Source organism: Didymella exigua (genome assembly GCF_010094145.1).
Source record: "Didymella exigua CBS 183.55 unplaced genomic scaffold M421scaffold_1, whole genome shotgun sequence".
In the NCBI taxonomy this organism is placed as follows: Eukaryota; Fungi; Ascomycota; class Dothideomycetes; order Pleosporales; family Didymellaceae; genus Didymella; species Didymella exigua.
In genome coordinates, this window is record NW_022984775.1 from 1,001,636 (window position 1) to 1,028,823 (window position 27,188).

The 27,188-nt window shown below is 53.1% G+C and overlaps 13 protein-coding genes across 13 annotated transcripts; 9 read left to right on the plus strand and 4 right to left on the minus strand.

The window, feature by feature from the left end:
• Positions 1 to 168: 168 nt before the first annotated feature.
• Positions 169 to 3,802, plus strand: M421DRAFT_115018 (WD40 repeat-like protein). Its single transcript, XM_033587239.1, has 3 exons — positions 169 to 566; positions 619 to 3,257; positions 3,304 to 3,802. Exons 1-3 carry the CDS (start codon positions 406 to 408, stop codon positions 3,768 to 3,770), a joined length of 3,267 nt encoding a protein of 1,088 aa, XP_033454437.1. The 5' UTR covers positions 169 to 405; the 3' UTR covers positions 3,771 to 3,802.
• A 178-nt stretch (positions 3,803 to 3,980) lies between these two features.
• M421DRAFT_50849 (uncharacterized protein) lies at positions 3,981 to 4,316 on the minus strand (the record flags this gene model as incomplete). The annotated part of the gene is made up of 2 exons (XM_033594869.1): positions 3,981 to 4,160; positions 4,260 to 4,316. 2 exons carry the CDS (start codon positions 4,314 to 4,316, stop codon positions 3,981 to 3,983), a joined length of 237 nt encoding a protein of 78 aa, XP_033454438.1.
• Positions 4,317 to 4,611: 295 nt separating this feature from the next.
• On the plus strand, positions 4,612 to 6,836 carry M421DRAFT_51245 (MIF4G-domain-containing protein; the record flags this gene model as incomplete). Its single annotated transcript, XM_033594913.1, has 2 exons — positions 4,612 to 6,555; positions 6,624 to 6,836. The coding sequence occupies 2 exons, from the start codon at positions 4,612 to 4,614 to the stop codon at positions 6,834 to 6,836; spliced, it is 2,157 nt and encodes a 718-aa protein (XP_033454439.1).
• A 1,039-nt stretch (positions 6,837 to 7,875) lies between these two features.
• On the plus strand, positions 7,876 to 8,275 carry M421DRAFT_88203 (uncharacterized protein; the record flags this gene model as incomplete). Its single annotated transcript, XM_033597644.1, has 2 exons — positions 7,876 to 7,882; positions 7,968 to 8,275. The coding sequence occupies 2 exons, from the start codon at positions 7,876 to 7,878 to the stop codon at positions 8,273 to 8,275; spliced, it is 315 nt and encodes a 104-aa protein (XP_033454440.1).
• A 577-nt stretch (positions 8,276 to 8,852) lies between these two features.
• M421DRAFT_88204 (G protein alpha subunit) lies at positions 8,853 to 9,886 on the plus strand (the record flags this gene model as incomplete). Its single annotated transcript, XM_033597645.1, has 2 exons — positions 8,853 to 9,280; positions 9,328 to 9,886. 2 exons carry the CDS (start codon positions 8,853 to 8,855, stop codon positions 9,884 to 9,886), a joined length of 987 nt encoding a protein of 328 aa, XP_033454441.1.
• A 2,223-nt stretch (positions 9,887 to 12,109) lies between these two features.
• Positions 12,110 to 13,845, plus strand: M421DRAFT_415243 (uncharacterized protein). Its single transcript, XM_033590623.1, has 4 exons — positions 12,110 to 12,402; positions 12,451 to 12,611; positions 12,708 to 13,039; positions 13,090 to 13,845. Exons 1-4 carry the CDS (start codon positions 12,332 to 12,334, stop codon positions 13,630 to 13,632), a joined length of 1,107 nt encoding a protein of 368 aa, XP_033454442.1. The 5' UTR covers positions 12,110 to 12,331; the 3' UTR covers positions 13,633 to 13,845.
• Positions 13,846 to 14,266: 421 nt separating this feature from the next.
• M421DRAFT_345 (alpha/beta-hydrolase) lies at positions 14,267 to 15,946 on the plus strand (the record flags this gene model as incomplete). The annotated part of the gene is made up of 1 exon (XM_033589519.1): positions 14,267 to 15,946. One exon carries the CDS (start codon positions 14,267 to 14,269, stop codon positions 15,944 to 15,946), a length of 1,680 nt encoding a protein of 559 aa, XP_033454443.1.
• A 610-nt stretch (positions 15,947 to 16,556) lies between these two features.
• On the minus strand, positions 16,557 to 16,990 carry M421DRAFT_50432 (uncharacterized protein; the record flags this gene model as incomplete). Its single annotated transcript, XM_033594829.1, has 3 exons — positions 16,557 to 16,696; positions 16,764 to 16,835; positions 16,930 to 16,990. Coding segments are annotated over 3 exons (273 nt in total), but the record flags the coding sequence as incomplete, so codon positions are not given.
• Positions 16,991 to 17,819: 829 nt separating this feature from the next.
• Positions 17,820 to 18,337, plus strand: M421DRAFT_415246 (uncharacterized protein). The gene is made up of 2 exons (XM_033590624.1): positions 17,820 to 18,063; positions 18,147 to 18,337. Exons 1-2 carry the CDS (start codon positions 17,867 to 17,869, stop codon positions 18,154 to 18,156), a joined length of 207 nt encoding a protein of 68 aa, XP_033454445.1. The 5' UTR covers positions 17,820 to 17,866; the 3' UTR covers positions 18,157 to 18,337.
• Positions 18,338 to 18,347: 10 nt separating this feature from the next.
• On the minus strand, positions 18,348 to 20,363 carry M421DRAFT_415247 (TLDc domain-containing protein 2). The gene is made up of 2 exons (XM_033590625.1): positions 20,273 to 20,363; positions 18,348 to 20,218 (listed from the first exon to the last, which is right to left on the minus strand). The coding sequence occupies exon 2, from the start codon at positions 20,025 to 20,027 to the stop codon at positions 18,417 to 18,419; it is 1,611 nt and encodes a 536-aa protein (XP_033454446.1). The 5' UTR covers positions 20,028 to 20,218; positions 20,273 to 20,363; the 3' UTR covers positions 18,348 to 18,416.
• A 470-nt stretch (positions 20,364 to 20,833) lies between these two features.
• On the plus strand, positions 20,834 to 21,439 carry M421DRAFT_115499 (uncharacterized protein). Its single transcript, XM_033587243.1, has one exon. It carries the CDS (start codon positions 21,018 to 21,020, stop codon positions 21,357 to 21,359), a length of 342 nt encoding a protein of 113 aa, XP_033454447.1. The 5' UTR covers positions 20,834 to 21,017; the 3' UTR covers positions 21,360 to 21,439.
• Positions 21,440 to 21,519: 80 nt separating this feature from the next.
• M421DRAFT_50897 (MFS general substrate transporter) lies at positions 21,520 to 22,887 on the plus strand (the record flags this gene model as incomplete). Its single annotated transcript, XM_033594876.1, has 1 exon — positions 21,520 to 22,887. The coding sequence occupies one exon, from the start codon at positions 21,520 to 21,522 to the stop codon at positions 22,885 to 22,887; it is 1,368 nt and encodes a 455-aa protein (XP_033454448.1).
• Positions 22,888 to 23,683: 796 nt separating this feature from the next.
• M421DRAFT_115134 (DUF221-domain-containing protein) lies at positions 23,684 to 27,058 on the minus strand. Its single transcript, XM_033587240.1, has 4 exons — positions 26,913 to 27,058; positions 25,416 to 26,766; positions 24,967 to 25,365; positions 23,684 to 24,918 (listed from the first exon to the last, which is right to left on the minus strand). Exons 1-4 carry the CDS (start codon positions 26,967 to 26,969, stop codon positions 24,113 to 24,115), a joined length of 2,613 nt encoding a protein of 870 aa, XP_033454449.1. The 5' UTR covers positions 26,970 to 27,058; the 3' UTR covers positions 23,684 to 24,112.
• Positions 27,059 to 27,188: the final 130 nt, after the last annotated feature.

Below are 27,188 nucleotides of genomic sequence, written 5' to 3' on the forward strand. Positions count from 1 at the left end.
TCATCATAGATAACGCGAAAGGGGAATTTACTCGGTCTTCACAGATTCATTCTACAAAACGCTGGGTGTAAAAATGCTTCACATATCTGGCAATGTGAGGTGATGTGCGATCGGCGGCGCGGAGGTGACATGGCTGGTGCTGGCGCGTGGTGGGGAAGCTCCATCGTCATTCCGCGTTCAGCAACCTCACCGAACGTTCACCAGCACTCCCAGCACTGCGCAAATGCACCGCAATGCGTGTCAGCCTCTCCACCGCGAGCCCGGATCCTGAGAAATTGCAGCCTGACTGATCACTCCACGTGGGCATCGAGGCTCGGCCGTTTGCCTCGCCGCGACTTTCCCACCCAGTCCGTGGAGCTCGCCACGACGTGACGACCCTCCCGCAAAGCTTTACTAGCCTCCAAGATGAAGCACTCTGTATACGATCGCCTGCTGAAGCGGGAAGTCGGTCACCAGCGCAGAACGTACACAGATATTCGGGGCATCTACGGCGATAAGCACTGGGTCGATGATCTGGACATTGTGAACGAGCTGGAGGGCCACAATGGATGTGTGAACGCCTTGAGGTACACAGATCCTTTTCTGGCGCTTCAAATAGTACTGACTGACTGTCAACAGCTGGTCGCGGTCTGGCCGCCTTCTCGCCTCGGGCTCAGACGACCACCGAATCAACATCCACTCGTACAACCCCGGCTCGGACACGGAGCAGTTCAGCCTGACCACATCTATCGTGACGGGACACCGATCGAACATCTTCTCCGTGAAGTTCATGCCCTACTCGAACGACCGCACCATCGTCTCGTGCACCGACGACATCCGCATCTTCGACATCGAGCACTCTGGGCACTCGGCGTGTGGTTCTGAGAGCAGGCAGAGACCGAACGGAGCACGGCCCAGCATACACCATTTGCGCAATGCTGTCACCCTCACTGGCACAGAGACGAACGAGAAGGCCTTCCGCAGCCACAACGACACAGTCAAGCGCATCGTGACCGAAGACAATCCGTTCTACTTCTTAACTTGCTCGAACGACGGCGATGTAAGACAATGGGATATAAGACAGCCATCGAAAACATACCCCCCTGCACAAGACGGGCGACTGCCCTCATGGGCCAGGGATCCTGATGCTGCCGACAACGCGCCACCGCCGCTGATCTCGTACAGTCGCTATGGCTTGGACCTTAACACAGTCTCCTGCTCGCCATCGCAGCCTCACTACATAGCACTTGGTGGTGCTCACCTCCACTGCTTCCTCCACGACCGTCGTATGCTGGGGAGGGACAGGCACAGCGAACGAGGATCGAGGCTGTCAAGCCCAGGCAATTGGACGGAAACCGAAGAAGAGCTGCTGGGACAGGCTACGCAATGCGTGAAGAAGTTTGCGCCCAGCGGGAAGCAGTATATGAAGCGCAATGATGGTGGACATATCACGGCCTGCAAGATAAGCGATGCGCATCCGAACGAGCTCATTGTCAGCTGGTCACAGGACCACATCTACGGTTTCGACATTCAAAGAGCACCTGATGCGCGTGAGGAGGTCAGGACATCGAAGGTGTCGACTGGTGATACCACAGGCAGGGTGAAAGACAAGAGCCGAAAGCGAAAGCGCCCAAGGTCAAGCACGCAAGAAGCTACAGGTAGGGCCGGTTCCAGGCAGCGCACTGGAAGCGCCGATCAAGACCTAGCCCTTCGAGTCAGGTACGACAATGGTCAGTCCGAGGATATTCGCATCGAAGCCCCCACGAGCAACGGCCTATCGCAGGAAGAGCTGAACGAGCTGCGTGGCACCGACCACTTCCGTATCGCAAAGACAACTGTCAAGATGAAGAAGCGCATCTTCGGTTTAGCTGACCATGGCGAGTCTGGTCTGCACCTCGCTTACACATCACTCCTAGGCCTGGCACACTCGATATTGCCTGATATAGACGACCTGTCCAGAGGCTGGGGTTATCCAGTCGATCCCGATCCAGTGGACGTGGCACTACAGAACAGGCTTCGTGACGACCGTGCTGCATCTCGACGTTTCGTTCAGGCCGCTGGCACACTTTCTCGAGTGATGGGTGGGCAGCTTCTGACAGGGTCTAGCTCGACGTCCGACGCGGTGATCGCGCAGTACTTTGCATCAATACAGCATGCGCCACGAGAGCGAGAACTGCCACGACATGAGCAGTTTGGCTACGACTTCCTCAAGGCCATCCTACTCTGGCTCGATAGCGGTCCAGGTGCAGTCGTTGAGGGCTTCTCCAGCCGAAGTGGAGGCGACCGCCTACCCATACCCCAGGACTCGGACATGGACGCCATCGAAGAGGTACTCATCCCATATCTGATGGACCTGGCGAGTGAGGATGCGATCGTCAACGTCGACGTATCGAAGTTCATGACAGACGACATTCGAGTACTCTTCCCGACCGAGATCGACGCTGTTCGTGCGTTCTCACACGCAGTCCAGATCCCCTTTGCCGACCTGACTGGCGGCGAGGACGTTGAAGACGATGAGGACAAGCCAGATTTCACGAATCAGAACCGCGATGCGGCGAAGCTGAAGTGGGGACACCAGATTGGGAGAGGCTTGCTCCTTAATGCTTCCAAGGATATCAAATTTGCATTCGTGGACCGGGCGTTGGGCGGACGTGGCATCTCAGACGCTAGCATCAGAGCAGAGGAGAGAGCACTGAGAGAGCAGCAAGAGGACATCGATACTGCCGAGGAGGAGATAGAGCAGCTGAGTGCCGAAATTGCAAGGGCGGATGCGATTAGTGAGCTGGAAGCGGCAGCGTCAGGGTCGTCTGCAGAACACATACCTCCGGAGCTGGAAGACTTGCTCGACGAAGATGACACAGACGAGGCTGACGAAGAGGTCATTGAGGAAGACGAGGAAGACGAGGAAGACGATGACGATGACGATGACGACAGTGACGGTGACCTGGAAGAAGAGTCTGAAGAGGATGAGGAATCTGGTTCAGATGACGAAGGTCTACGCCGGACCAGAAGCGGACGCATGCTATGGAGGTCAGAGTTTGGTCGGAGAAGATATCAGAGGGCCAAGGTTGAGCGCGACATAGCGTGCGCGCCGCACACACGAGTGTACACGGGACACTGCAACGTTAAGACGGTCAAAGATGTCAACTACTTTGGCCTCCAAGATGAGTATGTGGTCAGCGGCAGTGACTCTGGACACGTCTTCATATGGGACCGCAAGACTGCACAGCTCGTCAACATCCTCGAGGGCGACGGGGAGGTGGTCAATGTCGTCCAAGGTATGTTACCCCGAGTCTACTACCATCTCTTGCTGATTCTTTGCAGGACATCCATACGAGCCTATCTTGGCTGTGTCTGGCATCGACCACACCATCAAGATCTTCTCGCCTGATATCCGGGACCAGTACAACGCCCGAAAGGGTGTTGGTGTGCACTCTGCAGACACGACTGGATTCTCCAGCATCGGCCTTGGGCGTCGAAGGAGGCCTAGCGGGCCAGAGCGGGCAGTCGAGCCTACCGACGATGAAGCTATGAGCGACGGCGATGGAGAAGTTGCAGCAGGCGGTCTGAAGAGCCGCAAGCGTCTGCACCAAGCCTACCAGATCACGTCGAAGAACGACATGGACCGCAGAGGAGGAAGGGACGACTACTTCATCTCACAAGCGGTATTCGCACAGCTTGCACGGCACATTGCGGCGAATCATGGCGGTGCAGGCGCAGGCGACGGCGAAGTGGGCGAAGACGGCGAGGGACCAATTGTCATCACCGAGGACAACTGCAACGTCATGTGAGCGGAGGCATTCACAGCGCGTTCGAGCATCTTGCACCCCTCCGAGCGAGGACTGTCAACTCTAATCAATTACATTCCAAGTATGGTATATAGTCCCTAGTGCTGCCAACGACAGTCTTGATGCTCCGAATACGTCCCATGCGCCGCCCATATGCCAGAATTACCCCTATATCGCCTCGTGTCGTACTGTGCAGGCGGTGCAACGTGTCCCCTACGAGGCCTTCTTCTGCTGGGCCTTGAGCGCCTTCTTGCGGTTGCTCCTTATCATGACGACGGACAGGAAGGAGCCAACGACGGTGGTGAACAGGATGATCAGGATGACGGGGATGCGGATGGCCCAGACGCGGGGCAGGAAGAGCGAGTGCAGGACGTGGTCCTCGTCGACGAAGGGCTGGCGCCGTGTTAGTGTCTGCGAGTGGCAGGGGGTTGCAGGGCAGATAGGTGGAGGTGTTGGGGGGGTGGGGGGAAGGGGGAGAGGCGGGCGACGCACCATGAACAGCGTCCAGACGGTGTAGTAGACGAAGACGGCAGTGGCTGCGATGAGCATGCTGAGTCCTACAAGGCGGTCGAGCTGCAATTGTCAGACGTGGATTGACTTGGCTTGGAAGGTGAGCATCTGTACCATCTTGGAGTGAGGGTAAAGGAGCGTGGCGACGACGAGTGTCTGTTCGGTCTTCAATGTCGACAGTCGACGTGGTGAGAGCTCCAGCCTAGATTCGCAGGGGTGGCTGCCAAGACCTGCGGCTGCGCTTTGGAGCTAAAGTTTCTCGAGACAACTCTTAGACGTCTGACATCACACCCTCTCGCATTCCCGGCGCATTATTGCAGCAGAGGCCCTCACCATGCAAGTCGCCTCCGCCGTCCGCATCCCCTCGCCCGAGCCGGACGTCGAGCCGGACGCGCCCCGCAAACGCGACCGCTCGCCCTCGGACGCCGGGCCCTCGAAGCGCTCGCGCCGGCAGGACAACGACGACGCGCCCCAGCGCCGCGACCGCCGCGACCGCCAGCGCGACGCAAATGGCGCCAAGGACGACGTGCCCGACGATGACGCGCGCCTCAGTCTCTTCAAGAGCGCCTTCAGCGCCGCGCGCAAGCTGCCCGTCGACGACTCCAAGACGCGCGCTGGCGGCGCCTACATCCCGCCCGCGCGTCTGCGCGAGATGCAGAAGAACATCACCGACAAGGCCACGCCCGAGTTCCAGCGTATGGCGTGGGAGGCGCTGAAGAAGTCGATCCAGGGCCTGATCAACAAGACCAACACGGCCAACATCAAGATGATTGTCCCCGAGCTGTTCAGCGAGAACCTGGTCCGCGGGCGCGGCCTCTTCTGCAGAGCCATGATGAAGGCGCAGGCTGCCAGTCTGCCGTTCACGCCCATCTACGGCGCCATGGTGGCTATTGTCAACACGAAGCTGCCCCAGGTCGGCGATCTGCTGGTGCGCAGGTTGATTGTGCAGTTCAGGAAGAGCTTCCGGAGGAACGACAAGGCCGTGTGTCTGGCGAGCACCATGTTCCTCAGTCATCTGGTCAACACGCAGGTCGTGCACGAGGTGCTGATTGCCGAGATTTTGCTGCTGCTGCTCAACAAGCCGTCAGACGACTCGGTCGAGATTGCCGTCGGCATCATGAAGGAGGTCGGCGCGTTTTTGGAGGAGATGAACATGGCCATTGCGAATGCCATTTTCGACCAGATGAGGAATATTCTGCACGAGGCCGATATCGACAAGCGCACGCAGTACATGATTGAGGTGCTGTTTGAGGTCAGACGGACAAAGTACAAGGAGCATCCTGCCATCAAGGAGGATCTGGATCTTGTAGAAGAAGAGGATCAGATCACACACAGGCACACGCTGGAAGACGATGTCAAGGTGGAGGACGGCCTCAACATCTTCAAGTTTGACGCCGAGTACGAGGCGCACGAGGCCGAGTACCAGAAGATCAAGAAGGAGATTCTGGGCGAGGAGGAGGAAAGCGGCGCCGAGTACACAGACGCTTCGGACTCGGAAGAGGAGGATGAAGAGCAGAAAGCCGAGGACGTCAAGGATCAGACCAACGCCGATCTCGTCAGCCTGCGCCGAACGATTTACCTCACAATCAAGTCCAGCGGTGGCTTTGAAGAATGTTGTCACAAGCTGATGCGCATCAACCTCCCGCACGGCCTCGAGAACGAACTCACAACCATGATTGTCGAATGTGCCAGCCAGGAACGCACATACGAGAAGTTTTACGGCATGATCGGCGAGCGCTTCTGCAAGATCAACCGCATGTGGACCGACCTTTTCGAAGAGGGCTTCGCGCACTACTACGAGACCATACACCGCTTCGAGACAAATCGCCTCCGCATCATCGCCCAATTCTTCGCACATCTCCTCGCTACAGATGCCATCGGGTGGCATGTCTTCCAGGTCGTCAAGCTCAACGAGGAGGACACCACATCCTCGTCCCGTATCTTCATCAAGATCCTCTTCGAAGAGCTGCTTTCCTTCTTGGGCCAGAAGGATGTTGTTGCGCGCTTCAAGGATCCAATGCTGCAGGACAGTCTGACAGGTGTCTTCCCCACAGACGCCGACGACCAGAGCAAGACTCGCTTCTCGATCAACTTCTTCACCGCCATCGGCATGGGCGTACTGACAGAGGGCATGCGCGAATGGCTCAAGAACGCAGCGCCGAAGCCAAAGACCCTGCCTGAGCCAGAAAGCGACAGCGACGACTCACACAGCGTCTCCAGCTACTCGTCATACTCATCACGCTCCCGCAGCAGAAGCAGAAGCCGTTCCCGCACCCCAGTACGGCGCTCCAAAGACTCCCGCTCGCGATCGCGTTCCTCGTCCAGAGGGCGCAGCTACACACGCAGCCCCACACCAGACCGCAAGCGCGTCACAGGCAAAGCCCGCGCGCGGTCGTACTCGGACTCGCGGTCGCGCTCCCGCTCCCCGGCGCCGCGCAAACGCAGCTACTCATCGTCTCGCTCGCCACCGCCCAAGCGCCGCGGTCGCAGCCCGACGGATTCGCTATCGAGGAGTCCGCCGCCGAAGAAGAGGAGGAGCCCGAGTGCGAGCGTAAGTAGGAGTAGAAGTCCGGTGCGAAGGAGGGGCGCTAGTAGCTCGAGGAGTAGGAGCCCGCTGCCGAAGAAGGCTAATGGCAAAGGGAAGGGGAGGGCAAGTGAAAGTCGGAGCAGGAGTCCGATGCGTAGACGGAGGAGTTACAGCTCGAGCAGATCAAGAAGCCCACCGCCACGGAAAAGAAGAGACTCGTAAGGCGTGGGCGATGAGGTTGGATTCAGGTTCCTTGACTGTACAAAAGTTGCGAGTCAAAATGCATCGGAATATATCAGTTTGTAATCAGCATAGCATAGCACGGTCTGGGACAAAAGTCAGGCTCCAAGAATGGATCAAACATCCCATTCTCCCGGCAGGTGCTTGCCTGGACGCAGGCCATCTCCGCTGCGCCTTCCTCAGTGTTGCGCCTTCTCGAACCCTATGGCGACCCGGCTGCCGCTTCCATCGACCCCTCGACCGTCAGATATCTCAACCTACTATGCGCTGACCTCCAGTCCAGCAGCACTCCAGCGGTCATCGATGTACCGCAAGGATCTGAGTACCTGTCAACCGGAAGCGGACAGGTGCAGAAACAGAGGCATCCTTGCAGCTACACATAGCCTCGCAGCAACCACAGTTTTCCGCTTGCCGACCACGCCCCACTAACTTGGACCGCCTTCGTTTCAAGCTCGATTCGAACGATCACGATACTCTGCGCCGTTTGCGTTTGGATGTTCAGACGTCCTCCCAGGAAGGTGATCATCATGACAGTTACAATGACCTTGTCAAGTCGGCGAACGCAGGTTGCAAGATCTGTCTTCACTTGCCATACTCTCGTGAGGAACGTGGAGCCGATGATGCAGGGGAAGGCAGTCGCCCGTTCACGACTTAAAATTTCCAATCATGGCAAGATTACGGCTCATTAGATCAATAGCTGAGAGTCGTCATACAATCGAAAGCTTCATGGCTAGTCGCTTGGGTATAGCTACATATCTCTAGTCCTGGCCCTGTACCTAGCCAGTTGCCAAGTTTCATCCAGGGAGTCAGGCGAGATCTGACGAGTCGACCATGGAACGTCAGTGAGGACACTTTCCATACGAGACACATTCCGAAAAGTACTGGGGACCCTGAAGTAATGGAGCTTGGCTAAGAATGTTTAGAAACATGCCAAACCCACCATTCATGGTGTAGGGCCCTCGATGAGCAACGACAACAGAACTACTTTCCGAGCAGAATTCTGGACGTTGGCACTATTCAATCCGGCGAAATACGTCTGATCATTACAGAAATCGAACCGCCGGACCAGGACCATAGATGTACCGCATTGAGTCATTGCTTGGGCAATAACCCTTCCTCAATCCAACTGACGACCGAAAACGCGACTTTGCTAAATAGCGATATACCGCCAGCTTGTCTCTCTCAGAGCTTCTTGGACGCAGTAGAGCCAGTAGTGCACAAGATTGCGTAAATTCAACAAAAAAGAAGAGCAGACTGTGAACTGCTGGACACCTGATCATGTCAGCATAGAAGCACGATATCAAAAACTCTACAACGAGCGGAACCGATCTCCATTTCTGATTTAGAGAGAAGCGCACAACTCCCACCGGTGGCCTTGGGACAGCCTCGTGTCCGCAGCGACTGGCTATGTTTGAGGACGTCCGGATTGCTTCAGTAGCACGCATGGTTTCGTCGTTGCCTCGGTGGTAGTTCGACTCCGACTCCATTACGCGGTCCGCGTTATGAGGTACGGAAGTCCGTTTGAGTTTCGACTGTATGGACAATGCCGACAAATAGGAGCCAGGGGTTGGGGCCTAGTGCGTCTAAAAATGGGGCAGTGCAGCTTAACACCCTACAACTGTGGAGCATCCACATCGCCTCCACAAATACTTCCACTTGGGCTACACTCTTAAGCACCGGTCTTTCAGATTAGTAACCATTTCAGGGCATCCGTGGACTCCACAATACAGCAATCTCACGGCCTAAACCAACGACACAACGGCGAGGCTTCCGCGGAACCGCAGTCGTGTACTCTAGTTCCTATTGATATGCACGCCGAGGAGCGATCACAAGCCATTGATCGAGCTCTCGAGGAGGATGCGAAGGTTCGCAAAACCCAGACTAATGTCTTGCCACTTGGTGCCTTTTCGATGAGGGACATTGCCAAACAGCTGAAGAACAACGATGAAACTGGGCTCACAGAAAACGAGCTGATCGATTATCGGTATAATATCCACCAATGTGTTGTTGACTGCATTAAGACACTGGTGCATTTGATGAAGAGCTCTGAAGCTCAGCTGGAAGAAGACACAAGAAATCGCTACAGCTATCTGTGCGATTTCATCGCGGTTTCTCAGGGTGATGCACCACTCAACGAGGAAGCTGGCCGGACGATTGGGGTCTTATGGAAAGACCCATCCATCACCGATGCCTTTCAATCCAGCGCCGACTCTGATCTGAAAGAACCATCTACATAGTCAGTGAGCAACATCCTCAACTCAATACATGTACTCACACTGCCAGCTTCTTTCGGGAAATTGGTAGAATTGCCGCATCGAATTACGTACCAACAGAAGCCGATATAGTGCAATCCCACAAGGGTATTCGTGGCATCTCGGAGCATCGATTCAATGTCAATGGATTATCAATAAACCTTATCGACGTTGGCACTCAAAGATGCGAGAGGCGGAAGTGGATACGCCAATTCGACAACGTCGCTGCGATCCTCTTCGTGGTCGATCTGCCATGCTACGATCAAGAGGCGTCGGGCAATAACGCAATGGCAGAACAGATAGAGCTTTTCGACAACGTGGTGAACACCGAATGGTTCACAGATACAGAGTTCATCCTCTTTCTTAACAACATCAGTGCGTTCCGACAGAAGCTATCCCATAAGCCTCTTGGGAACTATTTTCCAGATTACTCTGGTGGCACCGATGCCGAAAAGGCCAGCGGGTATCTGCTTCAGCGCTTTAGCCAGGTCAATCGTGGCAAACGAAGGCTCTATTCACACCTGGTCGACCCTCACATTGCCTCGAACATTGAGCTGGTGGCGACTGCGATCAATGACAGTAGCCATTGAGCGTTTCCACCGGGTGTGCTTCATCGAGGCTCTTCCAGCCAGGCGTGCATCAATGCAGCTGAGAACCCTTGTCCAATCTCGCTGGAGTCTACATTAGCATTTCATATTTCAGCCAGACTAATAAGCTTCGCAATGATTGACGCACCTTGCAGGGGTTAAGATCTCACATAATTCCGGTCTTGTATATAAGTACCTCCAAACATAAACAATCTAGTTTCCAGAACATGTGTCCTATTTCTGGGCTCTCTCGATGCTGGATGGTGCCTATTCTGTCTTCAAAAACTTCTGCGTTTTGGATCGCGCGAGAAGTACCTTCCCCCTGGTCCGCCAATTTACCCCATTGTCGGCAACGCTCACCTTGCAGTAGACAAGTACCTTTATAAGAGGTCTTTCACATTTCCCCTATGCCTTAGATTCAACTCACCGGGCCCAGGTTCATAATAGAGCGGTGTTTTCTCTTAAGATTAAAAAAGGTACGATGGTAGTGTACAATAGCAGGCGCGCGATCTACAATCTCATAGACAAACAGAGTGCGATCTATTCCTCGACGCCGCAAGATGAGCAGTATCACCTTGCTTTGACTGGCGAGAATATTGCCAATATAGATGTTGACCCAGGGTGGAGGGCGCAATGCAAGATTACTGCGCGATTCTTCGCGCCCCATTAAGCTAGACAGTGCTTAGCTGTTGGTTTCTCAAGCACGTTCTCGAAAAAGCTTAGCAGCGAGTTAGCTGCAATTGTCTTTACTCGCAAGCATGCTATATGTGATTTACTTTAACCATTGTTCCATTGTAAACCTGTAGGAATTATAGCTGGTTTGACCAGGGCTCTCTTGATATTCTTGAAGCTAAGAGGCTGTAGCGCTATCTCTTGCTGAGCGCGCTTCTTGAATTCCTCAAGATCAATCCCTCTATCCGCTTTCCTTTTGGTCGTTTTGTACAGGTGCTGTCAGTTTGCTGTTACTGTGCGTGAGTCGTTGTTGAGGCAGAGTGGCGTAGAGCAAGCGGTAAGGACTAAACCATAAGCGAGAGGGTGGGCGGCAGGACATAGTAGTCAACAACATGTCGGAGGTTGGCATCTTGTTAAGTTGTTAAGTTCACAGACCAGACTGGACGGATGGCATCCGGGAAGCTCTCGCAAGAGCAGCGATGTGTCACGTTGAATCCGTGCGACTTCTTCTTGCAACAACGCGCCTTGCTTTCGAAGACCGCAATCCTATGTCGAAGACTTTCCGGCTCGTTGATAACGTTGGCGCATAGCTTGGAAGGGCGTCATTCTATGACTTAGAATTCGAACAACTAGATCTCGAATGGAAGATGATATGGGCGAACTGACTATATATGCTCAAGGACACACCCAGAGGACTTTCTCTGGGATTCGACCTTCAAATTCAAACATGGATTGAAAGAAAAAGTTCCGTGTTGTCAAGAAGCTCTGGAGACGTGAGGTGATGCTGATCGTCATATAAGTGACAAAAAAGTCAAAAACATACAACAGCGGGTATTCGCTAGTGGTCACCCACCTAACTACTAATCCGCCGGTACGTTGCTTAAATAGGGCTGAGCGAACGGGAAGCCTTGTTTTCAACGTCCTATGGTCGTATGTGAAAGAGATAGATAAAGATATGGTAAATATTTTGGATGAACACAACCATTGATTGTCGATGAGGAGTACATAGTATAGGTCCCATCGCCTCTTCCAAGTATCTCCAATTCCCCTATCGAACCCGTAGGAGACACTAAATCAGATGTCTGGCTCGTCGGCAACGGTTCTCTAGAGGTATGACAAGCCTATAGGGTATCCCTGGCTCTCAGTCGGACGTCAGTCAACAGGAAAGGGCGGCTGCAATCCACCAATTCTTTAGAAACTGAGATGTAGTTGACAGGAAAATGCGAGGATCTTGCAGCCTAATGGACCTTCTGGAGGCTACAATGCTACTGTTTTTGTGGTCGGCTTTGTCTGCTTCCTGAGAGCCTGGCTGTCGATGACGCGGTAGTGAAGTCCTTGGACGTCCTGCGACGATCTTAATATGATCTCGAGCATTCGGCAATATTCATCTGCATGTCGCAAAGCATTCGTGTACGGTATCAGTTTTTCAATGTTGTTGAAGCTTCACAGGAGAGTCTCAATGCGGCGGAGCTTCCTCGCCGGCTCGCTTGCGCCTGCACTTCGCCTCAACGCCCTGCCACTTGCCCAATCAGTCATTCGCTGAGCGATGATACGGGCGCTCACATCACGCGCAGGGCCGCCTTTGACTGCCCAAGCTTGCTGCCATTGGCGATGCTCGGGTGCCCACAGCCCTTGACCGCCATGGGCGCCACAATAGCAGCGCAGTGCACACGTCCTCGTACTTCGGCTTGACGGGCCACCCGCGCTGAGCAGCAGGTGGGATCTTTGACCTCCAATTCTTCACAGCAGCTCGACCACCGTACGGAGGACTATGCAATGCCCGGCATAACGTTCGTCTTCGGGCCAAACGGCTCCTTCTTCTTTGATAGTCCTACAGCATGGAAATTGTGAGCAGGCGGGCTCCCACGGGCGATTCAGGCTGACCGCGCGCACAGCGATTGCCTCCCAGGAACTCTTCGGCAGCTGTTCAATTTGTCCATGGCACCAGCATGGAGGATCGCACAGCCATATTGTGTCGCACTTGCGCCTCAGATCAATTCGCCGGAGCCGCTGTGGTACATTGGCTGTAGAGTTATGACTGGGGAGGACAAGCTGTGTGAGTCTTAGCATTACTCAGGTCCCATCCCGGAAAACGCATGCAAAACCACTAGACGAGTGTCCGATCCGTGCATCGCATGCTGACTTGCTGTAGTGTATTCACAGACATACTTTGAGAATATCTATACAGACTTGGTGCGGTGGACGAAGACGCTACCGAACGCTTCCAGCGCATGCTTCGTGACTTTCGGTCTCAATTTGAGCTACTTTGCATGCGCCCCAGGAAGTGGCTCAATATGGGCAGGCATACCATCTGAACTCGAAGACAAAGTACGGAAGTCATTCGAGACCCCAACGTGCGTCGCGTTGGGATCACACGACGCGTGGTTCGTTCTGTGGCCCAACGGCGACTTCTCGTGGAAATTCAACGGCCACTACAACGCTTTGGATAAGATCTTGACTGAGGCAGCACCTCAATCTGTGTCAGTCAGTATACTCACCAACTCCAAAGACTGTAGGACTGATCATGACCTTAGTACGTTGCCATCTCACAGTACAACAAGCACCACTACTTCGTCGCCTTCCGAGATCAGTCGATCAAGTACGACTTCACTGGGGCGCCGCCTGAGTGGATGAAGCTCATGACGGAGGTGTTTGATGCATGGCGCGCCGAGCGTCTGCAAAAGCCACAGCAGCAATACTTCCCGCCAGCTGGTAACACATATCCTCATGTGCAGCCACGTCAGCCTCCGCAGCCTCAACAGCAGGCTGCCTACTATTGCAACAACACTGTGGTCTCTGAGTTACTATCAGTTCCGGCTCATATTCTTCCTGTGTCGCCACCGTTGACACCAAATATGCCTTTGACTGGGTATCCAAGCCCGGCTCTCTCGCAAGCTGTGCCAAACAATCCCTTTGCTTGCCGACCACCGCCGCAAGGGGCAATAGAAATGCCAGTCGAGCTGCCAGGTAGCGCAACGTTAGCTGCACCAGCGTCCGCGTCTGCTCGAACGATCTCAACAGAGGTAAATGTACCTGTCACCATTCGACAGAAGAAGAAGCGGTTCAAACTGTTCTGATGTACCATAAAGGAAGGCAAGACCAACTCCTCGGCCAAGCACTTACGATACTCATTTGCTTTTCTATACTTCATATCTCAGAAGAATTTGGTAAGCCTGTCTAGCATTCTCGTATATGTGAGCGTCTCATTGTGTTCGTAAAAGCAAGTGCAATGAACAGGCGGTTCAGGATTGCCGGCGTACGATTATCATATTCACATCTCCAATACAAAAGCTGTAGAAAAACTCCTGGCAACGTGAGGTTGCTGTGCTCCCACTCTTGCCCGATAAGCTGACCATGTTTTGATATTGATATTGACGGGAAGAGCAACCCGGACCACGGCCGGATGTTGCAGCCGATGTCGCTAGCCTACATGCCTAACCAACCACCTTCCTTTTCCAAGAGGCAACCTCCCGTTCTCATTCGCTTGTTCCCCAGCAAACGCGGCGGTCTGCAAGGAAATAAAGGGTAGTCCCACAGTACGGCCGGGGAACGCGAGCGTCTGGCGTGCTGCCATCAGTCCTGCCGATGCCGAAAACCATGGATGTCATCGCCGCTGACCAAGCTTGACATGTACAAAAGTAATCGATGGCCGCTCAATGGCCCAACTTCACTTTTCTGTCGCCGCAGCCAGGACGAGAGCAATTCGCCATCATGAAGGTCGCGGAACGAGCTTGGAAATGGAGCGTGTTGTGCTTGCTCGCGACTGTAACCTCGGCTGTCGAACCTACGGTCAAGGTGCTCAATGGCACGTACGAAGGCCATTACCTGCCTGGCTTCAATCAGGATCTCTTCCTTGGAGTACCATACGCGCAAGATACTGGAGGTCAGAACCGCTTTCTGATTCCACAGAGCCTGAACACCACATGGAACGACACGAGGCTGGCGACACAGTACGGTCATGCCTGCCCTGATCCTCAGCCGGAAAGAGATGGCGAGTTTGGTATGAGCGAAGATTGTCTGAGCATCAATATCGTGCGCCCGGCTGGGTTGTCTGTCAAAGAGTCGAAGAAGCTGCCGGTTGCTGTCTGGATTCACGGCGGGTCGTATCAAGTTGGCACCTCCGCTCTTCCAAACTACAATTTGACGTATCTCGTGCAGAGGAGTGTGGAGATCGGCAATCCCATCATTGCGACAAGTATCAACTATCGCAAAGGAGGATGGGGCATGATGTACTCCCGCGAGATCCAAGGGACCGGTAACACAAACCTCGCACTACGCGACATGCGCAAAGGGCTGGCCTGGATATCCGAGAATATCGGTGCTTTTGGCGGCGACAAAGATACCGTGACGATCTGGGGCGAGTCCGCAGGCTCCTTTGCAGTCGGCCAGCTGCTCTTGAGCTACGGCGGCCGAACAGACGGCCTCTTCCATCGCAGTATCCAAGAATCCGGCTCCGCAGCAACAGCTTGGTACAATGGATCGGACTGGTACCAACCCATCTACGACAACATCGTCGATAAGACGAACTGCTCGGATGTGCCGGATACACTTGGCTGCCTCCGCACTGTGCCTTACCAAACTCTTCTCCCGTTGATGACGAAGCCAATCCAGGGGCCAGGATGGTATCCGACTGTTGACGGCGATATCATACCCAGATTCCCAACTGAGCTTTTGCACTCTGGTCGCTTCGCTCATATCCCGCACCTCTACGGCTCCAACTCTGACGAAGGGACGGACAACGCGCCAGCCGGCGGCGTCATAAACACGACCCAGCAACTCTACAACTTCGTCAAAGGCAGCACGGGGTTCAGCTTCCCCGACTCAGTTGTCACAGAATTGTTAAAACTGTACCCTGATGATCCAGCGCAGGGCGTACCGCTCAACACCGGCTCCGAAAGATTTGCGGAGCAAGGATACCAGTACAAACGCATCGCCGCCATCATGGGGGATGTGTTCTACCACGCGCCACGTCTGGACGACGCAAGACAGTACGCAAAGCACGCCCCAACATACATATACCGCTTCAATACGCGCCCATGGCAAGCACCGACCAACACTACTGAGGGCGGGCTGGCACCAGCGTACAAAGGCGTCCAGCACTTCAGCGAGACGCAGTTCGTCTTCGCGAACCCTGCTTTCTATGGCCCGTGGCCTGAGTATAAGAAACTGAGCGACGTGATGAGTGCGCAGTGGGTTAACTTCATTGCAAGTGGCGATCCGAATGGGGAGGATTTGCCTTTGTGGCCGAAGTATAGTGACGGTGAGAAGGGACTGAATCTTGTAGTGCAGGCGAAGGGCAGGGGCCAGAATGGGAGTCATGTGGAGGAGGATACGTGGAGACTTGGAGGGAGGGAATTTCTGAGCGGGTGGGCGAGGAGAAGGCACGTATGAGAGAGGTCCAGGTGTACGGTACCAAGTGGTGAAACAAGAAGTAAGAGTGAATATTGTGTTAGTATGAATTTTTTTAACGTCTGCCTTCGTCCACGTTCCAGTGCCAGCGCAATCCCTTTGCAAAGGCCATATGCGGTGTAACAGTAGTTCAGGATGTACAGACTATCGCGTAGCTCCCACATGGGCTATCGTCTGATGTGGTGGTGGCTGTGTCGAGTGCGAGAAAAAGTTGCGGCCGTTCAAATCGTGGTCGTGTGCGGGAAGAGATATCCTAGAATTTGCTACAGCCTGTAGTGAGAATTTCAATTCGTCCGTACATCAACATGGCTCCGATCGTTCGGTGTGGCAGAAGGCGTGTTCAGAGTCTGAGGAACCGGACACAGCGGTTGCTTGATTGATGCTTTCATTCGTGACTGAACATGATGAGATTTTCCGTTCATGCCTGGTATAACCCTCATCCATATATTTGGGTATCAGGCAGCGGAGGGATGATAGAACGCCCCATGCCGTGCAATACCATTTTGCTGAACCCCTACTCTCTTGTGCGCCTGTCCGAGCGGACTTGATCACGCCGTCAACACCTGTTCATCCTTGTCGGTCTGCGAGACGTTTAGGCGGTCTTGGGACCCTTGGCGCCGGGAGCGGTGCCAGTGCGGAAACCGTTGGAGAACTTGCGGTTGACGGTCTTGAGGTAGCGCATGCGGCCAGAACCAGTGGTCTTCCTGCGCTTGGCCTTCTCGCCCCAGTTGACTACGCTGTGTCAGTTAAGTGCTCGTTTCGAGGATCGTGGGCTGATCGACAGCGCAGGGTCACGTACACTTCCTGGTCTTAGCAGCAGGGTAGCCGCAAGAGGAGCAGGTGTGCTTCTGGATGTGGAGGGAGCGACGACCTGATTTCCATTAGCCGAGTTCTCCATCCGTTGTTTGCTCGTTTGCAGAACCCTTCCACTGTATCTCAGTCAAGGTACTACGGGCATGACATACCGCAACGCCTGCACAGCGTGTGCGTCTTGTTGTGACGCTTTCCGAAACTGGAGGTACCCTTTGCTGCCCGGCTGTCAGTCTCGATGTTCGGTCTCGGGGGTGTCCGCGAGGCGGGTATGCGGCGTACTCATTTTGAATGGGGTCTATCGCAGCGATTGTCAGTACGTGTGCGCAGCGTATGTAGGGTGGATGGCAGCATACCTCGTGACGCTGTTACGTTAGTAGAGGTTGGAAAGTTGCGCGGTCGGCGGAGAATGGAATTTCGAGGAGCCGTGGGCTGCTCTTTCCTCGCTTAGCGATCCACTCCTTTCACGTTTGTCATTGGCCAAACATGCTAGCGCGCAGCCCCAGCTCACCATCAACAAGCTCCACTCCCTCACGACAGTTGAAGGGTCACATCCAGGTGCGCAATCTAGGGTCTTGAATAGACATCTTTCGTGTTGAAGGTTCAAGAGTACAGCGTTACTACCGTACGGGACCTCAGTGGTACACCCGTCGCAGATCTTCAATCGACTTCAAGAGTCGGTTTCTAGTTACGCCAAACAGGAGGACAGGAAAGTAAGCATTGAAGATATCATTCGAAATGTCTTAGGTCTCAAGTCACAAACAGAAAATAAGATGAATATTGAGAAATCATGGCTTCTTGGGAATGGTTGTGCATCGTCTTCATGACATTCATGACATTCGTGAACCCGTGCACCCTGACTAAGCAACATTTTCACGTCCGAACATCCTCATCGAACCATCAAGGTCACCGCGCAGCACCCCAGCAGCTGGCCGTCGGAACAACCCCTCCTCCTTCAACATCGCCAATATGCTTGCTCGAACTCTCCTGACGCCGATGAGGCGCACGCTCCTCGCCCTCCGCACCTCCACCCGCTCAATTCACACCTGCACGTCTGCAACACGGCCAACGCTCTCGCAATGCACCTCTCCCATGCACAGCCTCACATCTCACTTCAACGCGCTCGCGTTACGGAAGCAAGGGCAGAAAAAATCGCTGGTGCAGCAGATACGCGGCATGAAGGTGCGCAGCTCAGTCAAGAAGCTGTGCGACGGGTGTAAGAGCGTGAGGAGGAAGAAGGGACGATATGTGTACATCATTTGCTCGAAGAATCCCAAGCATAAGCAGAGGTATGTTTTTCAGGGTTGCAGGGGAGGAGATTTAAAAGGGAAGTCGAGTGCTACCAGAGCAATGAAGGCTAACGGAGATGCAGGCAAGGATAGACAAATAACGAGGACTATCGAGACGGCTTAAGACTGGGCGGAAGTATGTGTTTGGCACATAGACGACACAAAGGCCATGTGGTAGCATAGAAGAGGATGATGATCTGTATCATGTGTATACATAGCTAGCGTACGAGGGCGTCACATTCGAGAATTGTATAAAGAGTCAACTTCATCACACTATACTGAAGGTCTTCATGTCATAGTATATTCGTGGATCCTTACGCTCATGTTGATTAGAGAACAGGTCTCACACCATCTCAGCCCATGCTTCCACCACTCCTGCTCTCATTGCCCACCAACCCGGCCAGCTTCAGCAACTCATAGTCCTGCTCCTTGTCCCCAGTACCCAAATTGATCCTCCTTCTCGCCTCCGCCTCCCTCTCTTGGAACGCCCACTCCTTTCTCTGTGCCTCGGCAACGTCATCACCCCCACACCCCCATACTTCAATGCTGTCGATCTCGAAGCGGTCCTGCCAATCTTTTGATTTCCTCCCGGGCAGCTTACTCGGGTAGAAGCTCCCACCTCCTTCAGCAAGGTGAGTGAAGACACCGAACTCCAGTGCATCATCAAGATGCAGTGAGACAGGCGCGGGCCGGAACACGCCATACGAGCGGCTGCTTGCCTGCGACTGTGTCGGCACCGGGGTACCAAAACCAACGCCCGCGGGATGCGTAGGCGACTTGTTGAAATAGACGTAATCGCTGCTGAAATTGCTCGCGGAGAAGACGTCATGCGTGGGCGAGAGCTGAAAGAGCTTTGCGGACGGGTCGCCGAAGCACGTCTTGCCTGTGTGTTTCCATTGTGTGGGGATGTAGGCGCCGTAGGTAATTGTCTGATTCGAGTCGGAGATGCTATTTGAATGCCTCTTTGGTGGCAGCATATCTTGCAGGGCGCGTTCGCGGGTGCTGGTGGGTAAAGAGGGGATAAGACGTCCGGATACCAGCAGGATGGTAGGTGCACGCCAGTTGAAGACCTGTTTCTCGAAGGAGCCCATGGAGAAGCCGTGAGTGTTGCCGCTATAGAGGGGACGCAGACATCTGAACAGGTTGCTGCCTTTTATGAAGAACGATAACTGGCTCAGCTTGGTAAGATTGAGAATCTCGCCCGGACTGCGCAAGATCGGTTCGGGATCAATTACTGTCTTCGGTGGTGGTATCACTGGATGTGTTTCTTGCGTAGGAGACGTTGAATCCAACTTCTTTTTCGAGAGATTGAAGTCCTTTGCAAAAAGGAAATGCTCAAACAGAGGGTTTAGACCGTCAAATAGGTATGGTAACGCTGTGGACAAGACGGTATCGAACGTTCGATACGTAATGCCAGGATGCTTGTCGGTGACGAATGAGGATAGCACAACCTTTGCAGTCCGTCTCAGATTCTGGACGCGTTCTTCTGATAGCTCAGGTGCTAATGATGACAGGCTCTGCTGTGCATCAATTGGCGCGATGAGCAATAGTAGCTCAATGAGCTTTAAGAAGTTGTCCGTCGGGATGATCGAGTGGTGTACATTGCTTTGTTCGCCGTGCTTGAAGACCTCCAACGAGTCCATTGAATCGAGCGCTGCCAACACCAGCTCGTCATCCTCGTCTTCGTCCTCTTCTCCCTCGTCCCTGGCTTCGTCCACGGCGAAGCCCATCTTCTCGGCCACCTCCTCTTTCTCGTGTTTTTGCTCTTCCGTCTCCGACTTGATGCCATTGTCATATACAGCCAAGCTCCTGTATATCTCCCTCAACCAGATCTCGCGTCCTCTCTTCTTGAGTACCGCCCCGTATCTTTCGGTCAAGATAGTGACGACCTTTAGGAGCGCCTCGTTCGTAAGAATAGCCGGCGCTTGATTCGCAAATGGGAATGCACCGAGGTAGCTAGCCATCTGGAAGATGATCGACCCTACGCCCAGCGCATCTGGCAGCTCAAGAAAGCGGCATAGTGTGCCTTCGCTCCAGTATTGTACCCCAGATTGGGTGTCTGCCAGCGACCGAAATACTGAATTGAAGCAGTATAGCTCGAGTGGTGTATAGCTCTTTTTTGCGAATGTCTGCGCGAGGTTGTGGCTAAGCTGCTCTGCTTGTTGTCAGCGTGCGCCTCTGTTTCAGATACTGGCCCTTCTATTCGTACCTAGGCAGCTTAGTATTCCACGTACCTAGCGTCAGGTGCTGAGCCTCATGTGAACTTTCCTGACCCATGTTGGCGTGATTGTGTATCTCTGTACCATGTGTTAAAGTCTGTTGTCGTGTTGTGTGCCTAGAGAGCGGTGACGGAATGTGGGGTCATGGTATCGATAAGTTGTAAAGTTGGTCTGACGGCATCATCCCATCTCCAACACCACGAAGGATGGTTTCGACTCTGGAGAGATCAGAAACACCGCATTACACGGGTGCTAAAGCAATGGCTCGATGACGGAAGTGCCCTCCGCGGGGTATGGTTAGAGACATAAGACAATGCTCAGTCCTGCGTACAGACATCCGACTTTCGATGAGCTCATCGAGCAGCGCTCATAGGTATTATACAGACACATCGAGCTTTCTGGGATCTACTGGTCCTCCAAAGCCTCCAGATCGGTCAGGAGATGAATGCCTCAAAATGCGCTGTACAGGCGTTCATTTGACCACAACTATGATCATAAAACACATCATAAAGTTCCAAGTTCCATCAAGTAACCAACACGGAGTCAATCAAGACACACTCTAATATTAGCAGATGTGCCTCTGAACAAAGTATATTTAATTCACCACCGCCTCTAGCAGCTGTGAAGACGGTAGAGATAGATGTGCTCAGAAGATTCAAGAACAAGAACTCTCTGTCGAAAGGTCAATATGCTTGGTCTGACAATGCGCGTTCAGGGCGAGAGGGCGTACCGGTAATGCGCGTCGCGAGAGTCCCGAAGTTCCGTCTCCGACTTCCCCAACGCCGCGCTTGCCCATTTTGCGCAGGGTTCAATCTCTTGCCGCGAGAAAGCTTTTCATTGCTAATCTCCTATGCAGGAGGCACCCAATTACGACGAGGAAACAAAGAGAATTTGGACGGTAAACCCGCGCGCAGTGACGTTGTACGACCTTGCTCGGAGCCGTCTCGCTCGCGTTTACGAAAGGCCGAGCACCTGAAACCCTTTCCAAATACAGCCTCAAATGATCGCTACACAGTAGTGAATTGCACGAAACAACCTTTGCTTCTTATACCATCCCCCCTGTTCTGCAGAACTTGATTGAGCATACCATACCTGAGATACCAACCTTCTCTACGACTTAAGAGCAATCGCGCTCCGGCACGCAATCCTCCTGAGCTAGCAAATTTCAACGAATTGTGCCGCTGAGGAGCACTCTTAACATTCCGGCAGGCGAGAACCAACCACAACAATCTCCCAAATGTCTCAGGGCGCAAGCCTGGTCAACTCGGACGAGGACCTCGAGAAGCCTCATCAGCCCAGGACCGACATCGAACAACCTCAACTCCAACTGGACGAGAAGCCTGCAGGAACACAGTCCACGGCGCCCAACAATGAACCAATCAACCCTTTTCATCCAAGCCAGTTCCCAGATGGCGGCAAAGATGCATGGCTTTGTCTAATTGGAGGCTTCTGCTGCCTCTTCTGTTCCTTCGGTTGGATCAACTGTCTAGGTGTCTTCCAGAACTACTACCAGGCCAACCAGTTGCGCGACTACTCACCGTCATCCATCGCCTGGATCGCCAGTATTGAGATCTTCATGATGTTCTTCCCCGGACCTATCGTTGGCTGGGCTTTCGACAATTACGGCCCCAGGTACCTCCTCATCTTTGGTACTTTCTTCCACGTCTTTGGTCTGATGATGACCTCGCTATGCACAGAGTATTACCAGTTTATCCTGGCCCAGGCGATCTGTAGTCCACTGGGTTTGAACTGTATCTTCAACGCCGCGACCAGCTCGATTCCCACATGGTTCTTGAAGAAGCGTGGCGCTGCGTACGGCATCATGGCCGCCGGTTCTGGTCTCGGAGGCATCATCATCCCGATCATGGCATCACACCTGATCCCAGAAATTGGCTTCGGCTGGACGATGCGCTCGATTGCCTTCATGCTTCTCGGTCTCCTGGCTATTGCTACCTTGACAATCAAGTCGCGCCTACCGCCACGCTCCCGGCCCTTCAGCCTCCCCGTTTTCCTCGAGCCATTCAAGGATACACGTTTTGTACTGCTCACAGCGAGTTCATTCTTGTTCTTCATGGGCCTCTTTATCCCAATCAACTTCATTGAGGTCCAAGCCATCGCCGACGGCATGAGCGTGCGGCTTGCAGGCTACCTTCTCGCTGTGCTTAACGCCGCGAGTATCTTCGGTCGTATCATTCCTGGTGCGCTGGCGGACAGGGTTGGAACATTCAACATGCAATCGCTTTTCTGCACTGTTGCGGGCATCATTGTACTCGCGCTTGGTTTGCCAGCGAGCGGTAATGCGGCGTACATTACTTTTGCAGCTCTGTACGGTTTCGCATCGGGAGCGTATGTGTCTCTGCTTCCTGCACAGATGGCGCAAATCTCTGAGGTGCATCAGATTGGAGTGAGGGTCGGTGTCAGTTTCGCTGTTGTCTCGTTTGCGGGTCTTATTGGAAACCCTGTTGCTGGTGCAATTGTGTCGCACAACCATGGCAAGTACTGGGGCTTGAACGTTTTTGCTGGAGTTTTGCTCATGGCTGGCGCAAGCTTGTTCACGCTGACGAGGTTCTATGTTGCTAGTTCGAAGATCTATGTAAGGGTTTGAGGGTTTGCCAAACGTTGTCTCATGCACACGTCGTGTAGAATGATAGACGGTAGAAATTTATATATGTTAGCGACAGATACCACTCGACATAATTCACCCAACTCAATTATCTCATGGAAATCTCTCCCGTGTTTTGATTTAGGGGCTTCAGTGTGCTGAACTCACACCTGCACACCCTGTCTTCCCTGCAGCTGCTGGTATGAAGAGCTTGAGTAGGTTCTGCCCTCAAGCTCCATTCTCTTCAGGATGAAGTCTGCAAATGCAAATGCTGTACACAGTCAGTTATCTACGTTCCTCGAATATAAGAGTAAGCGTGCCAACGTACCTGATCCAGTACCAAGCGTGTGGTGTCCATGCATTGACGCAGCACTGCCTGCGAGTGCCCATTGCGCCTCCTCTCGTGCTTCAGGCGTAGTCAAATCAACGCCGAATTCCTAACGACATTAGCTTTACGAGGCATCAATCAAAGATGCTATTTACTTGTGAGCAGTCTGTGATGAAAGTAGCAGCGTCGTGAGAGTTCTTCATCTCAGCCTTCAGGGGCGTGTGCTTCGCGAAATGTGTGACATCGAGCTTGGGGTCAAGGTTTTTGAGAAGCAGGACAAGGGCGCTGGCGATTAGATCGCGTTGCGGACTCGAGTGATCAATGGGATCTGTGTGAGACGCTTGGGCAGTCCGAGGGTCGATCGACATGATTTTGAGAGTCTTTTGAGTGTAATGATCAATTGTGGTTTGGATGAAGCGATGTATTGTTTATGCAGAGGATAGGACATGCGATGTATTTACAGCGCGATAGTGGTGCGACTACATTATCTCACGGCATGCGTCACTGCTCTTGACGTTCCTGTGATAGCGCCAATGGTATGGTGTCAAGCGCGCCGCGCCGGTCTGGCAAGGGCCGCGGCGCTGGTGGTGTGGCAGGGCATTTCGCTTTCGGGCGTGATCATGCGATGGTACGATGCCCATTCAAGGAGGCCAAATAATTTGGAGAACTCGAAAACAAGCCACTCATAGCACCGCAGGTGTGATGGATTCGGAGTGTGATCCGAATAAAGGATGGTGAGGCCTCTTCGCAAAGCTTCGGTTCATGACGTTATGCCAAGGGCTTTCCAATGATCGTTCCAAGCGCGTGAGAAAGGAACACTACTCCATGTGTACAGTCCAATCGGTGGTATGTAATTTTCTTTGCAAATTGATTGGTGGCTGACTTGTTTACAGCCCTGGTTCACCATTGCTTTGTCTTCTTGAAGATAGGCACCTTCTCAAAGTCATCGACACTCCATTTCAGGTTACCTTCCTTGTCAATCCACGCCCCGTCGTCACTGCTCTTCAGCTCCCTGTTCTCGTTCTCTTGAATCTCCTTCTTGCTTACACCCATATCATCTTTAGCCAACCAGATAACTGGTGCTTGACTAGTGTAGGCTGGGTGAAGGTATGCTTTGCGGATGTCCTCGTCACTGTACTCTGGTACATTGTCTTCATCGAAGTCTCCATCGCGGAGCCACTGTTTCATCGCTCTATGGCTTGCAAAGATGTGTGGCTCAAAGAATCGGGCAATTGGTCCAGTAACTTTGGGCGAGACGTTGACAGCGCTGCTGATACGATGGATCCGCGATTCCTCACGCTCGAGAGCTTGAGCTTGGCCCTCTTCTGCTGCAGACAAAAGTGGGGCTTCTTCACTGTCTTCATTGCTACTGCCATCGAGTGCTAGATCGGTAGGCAGGTATTGTTCAAGTGGCGCGAAGTGGCGGTTGGTAATTATAGTGAAAATGATGGTGACGATGAGCAAGATGCCAAGCAGGACCGTAGGCCCAAATGCACCTCGAAGACTGAACAATCCAATCAAGCATAGCTCGGCGATGTAGACTCCAGTGAGCATGTGCTGCAACGAAAGTGTGTAGCAGTGTCCCTTAGTATCGATCTTTGGTTGTGCAGTATAGAGCAGCATGTAAAGGTAGCTGAAATAGAACAGGACGAGACCAACGGCAGCGAATCCGAGGACCAAAGGCGCGATGCAAGAGTACACGATGGCTGAACTTTGTCAGTAAGAGGCCACTGCCAGTATAGATAGACACTTACCAATAATCACGAAGTTGACATACTTCGGGTACAACTTGCCCCATTGCATACTTCGCAGCGTAGTATAGCTGTTAAACTTCTGGCGAGGGGTCTTGTCGAAAAATTTGTCGAAGAAGAGGAAAGAAAGAACGTCGGAGTAGTTCAGGAGATTATCGGATGCGCTGGTAAGACCTTGTACAACAAAATAGGTGAGGTAGGAGTTAGAGGCCCGAGGCAGGCGTTCTGCGAGTAGTTCAGGCACTTTACTCGGGTTCTTCGCGATCTGCGAGATAACTGCAGCAGCCCCAGACGAGAGGGAAACGACCAAAAAGACCTGCAGAACCTGGAAAACGTAGTACCACTTGAGGACCTTCAGCTCCGTTGAGGTCTTGGTTGGCTCGCCGAAGGTTGTAAAGATGTCTGGTTCGTCAGCAAGCTACATATACGGCGGGAAACCGAGGAATACTCACATCTGAAGATTTTTGGGATGTACTTGCTTAATGCGCTGAGAAGCAGAGGCGGTACTAGCCCGGTGAGAAGATTGATGATGCTGTCTGGCAGCTCGTTGAGAAAACCCAAGAATTCGAAGTTCTCCGCCAGATATGAAACATTTGATACGGCACCCACGAACGCAACTGGTATAGACCAGAATATGATCAGGGCAATGACAAGACCATGAGCAAGTATCCTTTGGGATATGCGACGAGTTGGCACCATGGTGAGATTGTCCCAGAAGACCTCGCTGGGCGAAATACCAGTGAACCGCGGTGTGAGAGACAGTATGTCTGACGTGGTGACTTGTTGATATGCTTTCTGAGCTGCAGACTGCGTGCGAAATTGGACGAAGACTGCAGCTGCGCCATGATGGTTCTGCGCGGTCGCATTGGACTCTCGGGCCTTGTTAATCTCTTCTTCTTTCTCCAGTAGCTGATCGCGGGAGAAACTAATGCTGTCGACCTGCTTGCCCACCGGTTTTATGGTCTTGAGGCGCTGGGTTGGTCTCAGTGATTGCTTCACGCTATCAGGAAGGCTGCCATAGGTAATTCTCTGTCCGTTATGCCTGGACTGACTCCTTCGACCTTCTTCATTGACTTTCTGGATGAGCGAGATCTCAGCAGTCTCGAGCTCATTGACCTTCGAATCCCTCGATGAAACGAGGCTTTGCAGCTTCTCTGCTTTCGTCACAGGCCAGACCTTGACAGCGTCGTCGCCGAAGAAGCGTCGCATGTTACTTTGATCCAAGGCTGCTGTCGGCGCTGACAAGAACAGTACTGTTTGCGAAGACAGTCTGTTCGCATTGCGCTTTGACAAGCTCCACGCCTGTCGAAGCCCGATGAGCCAAAGTCGCTCCCTGGCGACCGTGAACATTACGAAACTGAAGAAGACCCAGGCAACGATGGCATGGGCGTAGAAGTACTTTTTATCCGCAACGTTTCCAATCGATACACGATCCAGCTCGTTGCCCGTTCCACCACCAGCAGCATTGATCGGCATCAGGATTGGCCAAGTCAGCACACAGCCCACGACACAAATGAAGATCATGGTCCGAAGGAAGCGCAGAAAGAGGTACGAGTCGATAGACTGGTGATACAAAGTGAACTTGTCTGGAACGACCCGCATCGTGTGGACCCAGCCCCAGTATGAGCGGCTCTGACATGGTGTGTGGTCTTTCTTTGGTACTGTTCCAAGATACGTCCTGGGGAAGTAGATCTTTGGGAACTTCGGCCTGACTACTACAAATGCTGACACGAAAAGAGCAGCAAGTGTGAAAGTTGGTACGAAGGCCGCGGCCACAGTCTTGAACGAGGAGGGTCCGCTTGACTGATAAGAGAGTCAGTATAAATTCAACTCTGCATGTAGCAAGTGTTGATGTAGCGATGGATCGATAGATATGGGCGCTGTGATCCATACTAGTGAATGCATGATCCCGAGGATGTATGAAGAGAAACCTGCGCGTGAGGACGTACCGATTTACCGCCAGTATCGGTACCATTGCTGGCAGCTATGATCGACTGGAAATCCATTTCGCTACAGACGCGCGAATGCGGGATACTTGGCCGAGTATCCGGAGCTACGTCATTCCCTTGTAAGGCGAGAAGGTACGATACGAAGTTGATCGAAGAAAGAAAATAGAAAAAATTCGAGACTCGCCCAAGAGACACAATGAGGATGTGTGTAGGGATACAGCGAAAGCTTAGTGTTGATGAACAGGCGAGATGTTTGGCTGCCTAGACGGGTGCATG

Coding starts and splice junctions, on each gene's coding strand:
- M421DRAFT_115018 (XM_033587239.1), top strand. CDS start 406: ATGAAGCACTCTGTATACGATCGCCTGCTGAAGCGGGAAGTCGGTCAC. Junction 567..618: donor GGATGTGTGAACGCCTTGAG/GTACACAGATCC, acceptor GACTGTCAACAG/CTGGTCGCGGTCTGGCCGCC. Junction 3,258..3,303: donor GGTGGTCAATGTCGTCCAAG/GTATGTTACCCC, acceptor GATTCTTTGCAG/GACATCCATACGAGCCTATC.
- M421DRAFT_415243 (XM_033590623.1), top strand. CDS start 12,332: ATGCCCGGCATAACGTTCGTCTTCGGGCCAAACGGCTCCTTCTTCTTT. Junction 12,612..12,707: donor GACTGGGGAGGACAAGCTGT/GTGAGTCTTAGC, acceptor GACTTGCTGTAG/TGTATTCACAGACATACTTT. Junction 13,040..13,089: donor CAGCACCTCAATCTGTGTCA/GTCAGTATACTC, acceptor TCATGACCTTAG/TACGTTGCCATCTCACAGTA.
- M421DRAFT_415246 (XM_033590624.1), top strand. CDS start 17,867: ATGCACAGCCTCACATCTCACTTCAACGCGCTCGCGTTACGGAAGCAA.
- M421DRAFT_415247 (XM_033590625.1), bottom strand. CDS start 20,027: ATGGCTAGCTACCTCGGTGCATTCCCATTTGCGAATCAAGCGCCGGCT.
- M421DRAFT_115499 (XM_033587243.1), top strand. CDS start 21,018: ATGCGCGTCGCGAGAGTCCCGAAGTTCCGTCTCCGACTTCCCCAACGC.
- M421DRAFT_115134 (XM_033587240.1), bottom strand. CDS start 26,969: ATGGATTTCCAGTCGATCATAGCTGCCAGCAATGGTACCGATACTGGC. Junction 26,767..26,912: donor CCGATACTGGCGGTAAATCG/GTACGTCCTCAC, acceptor CTCTCTTATCAG/TCAAGCGGACCCTCCTCGTT. Junction 24,919..24,966: donor TGTCAACTTCGTGATTATTG/GTAAGTGTCTAT, acceptor GACAAAGTTCAG/CCATCGTGTACTCTTGCATC.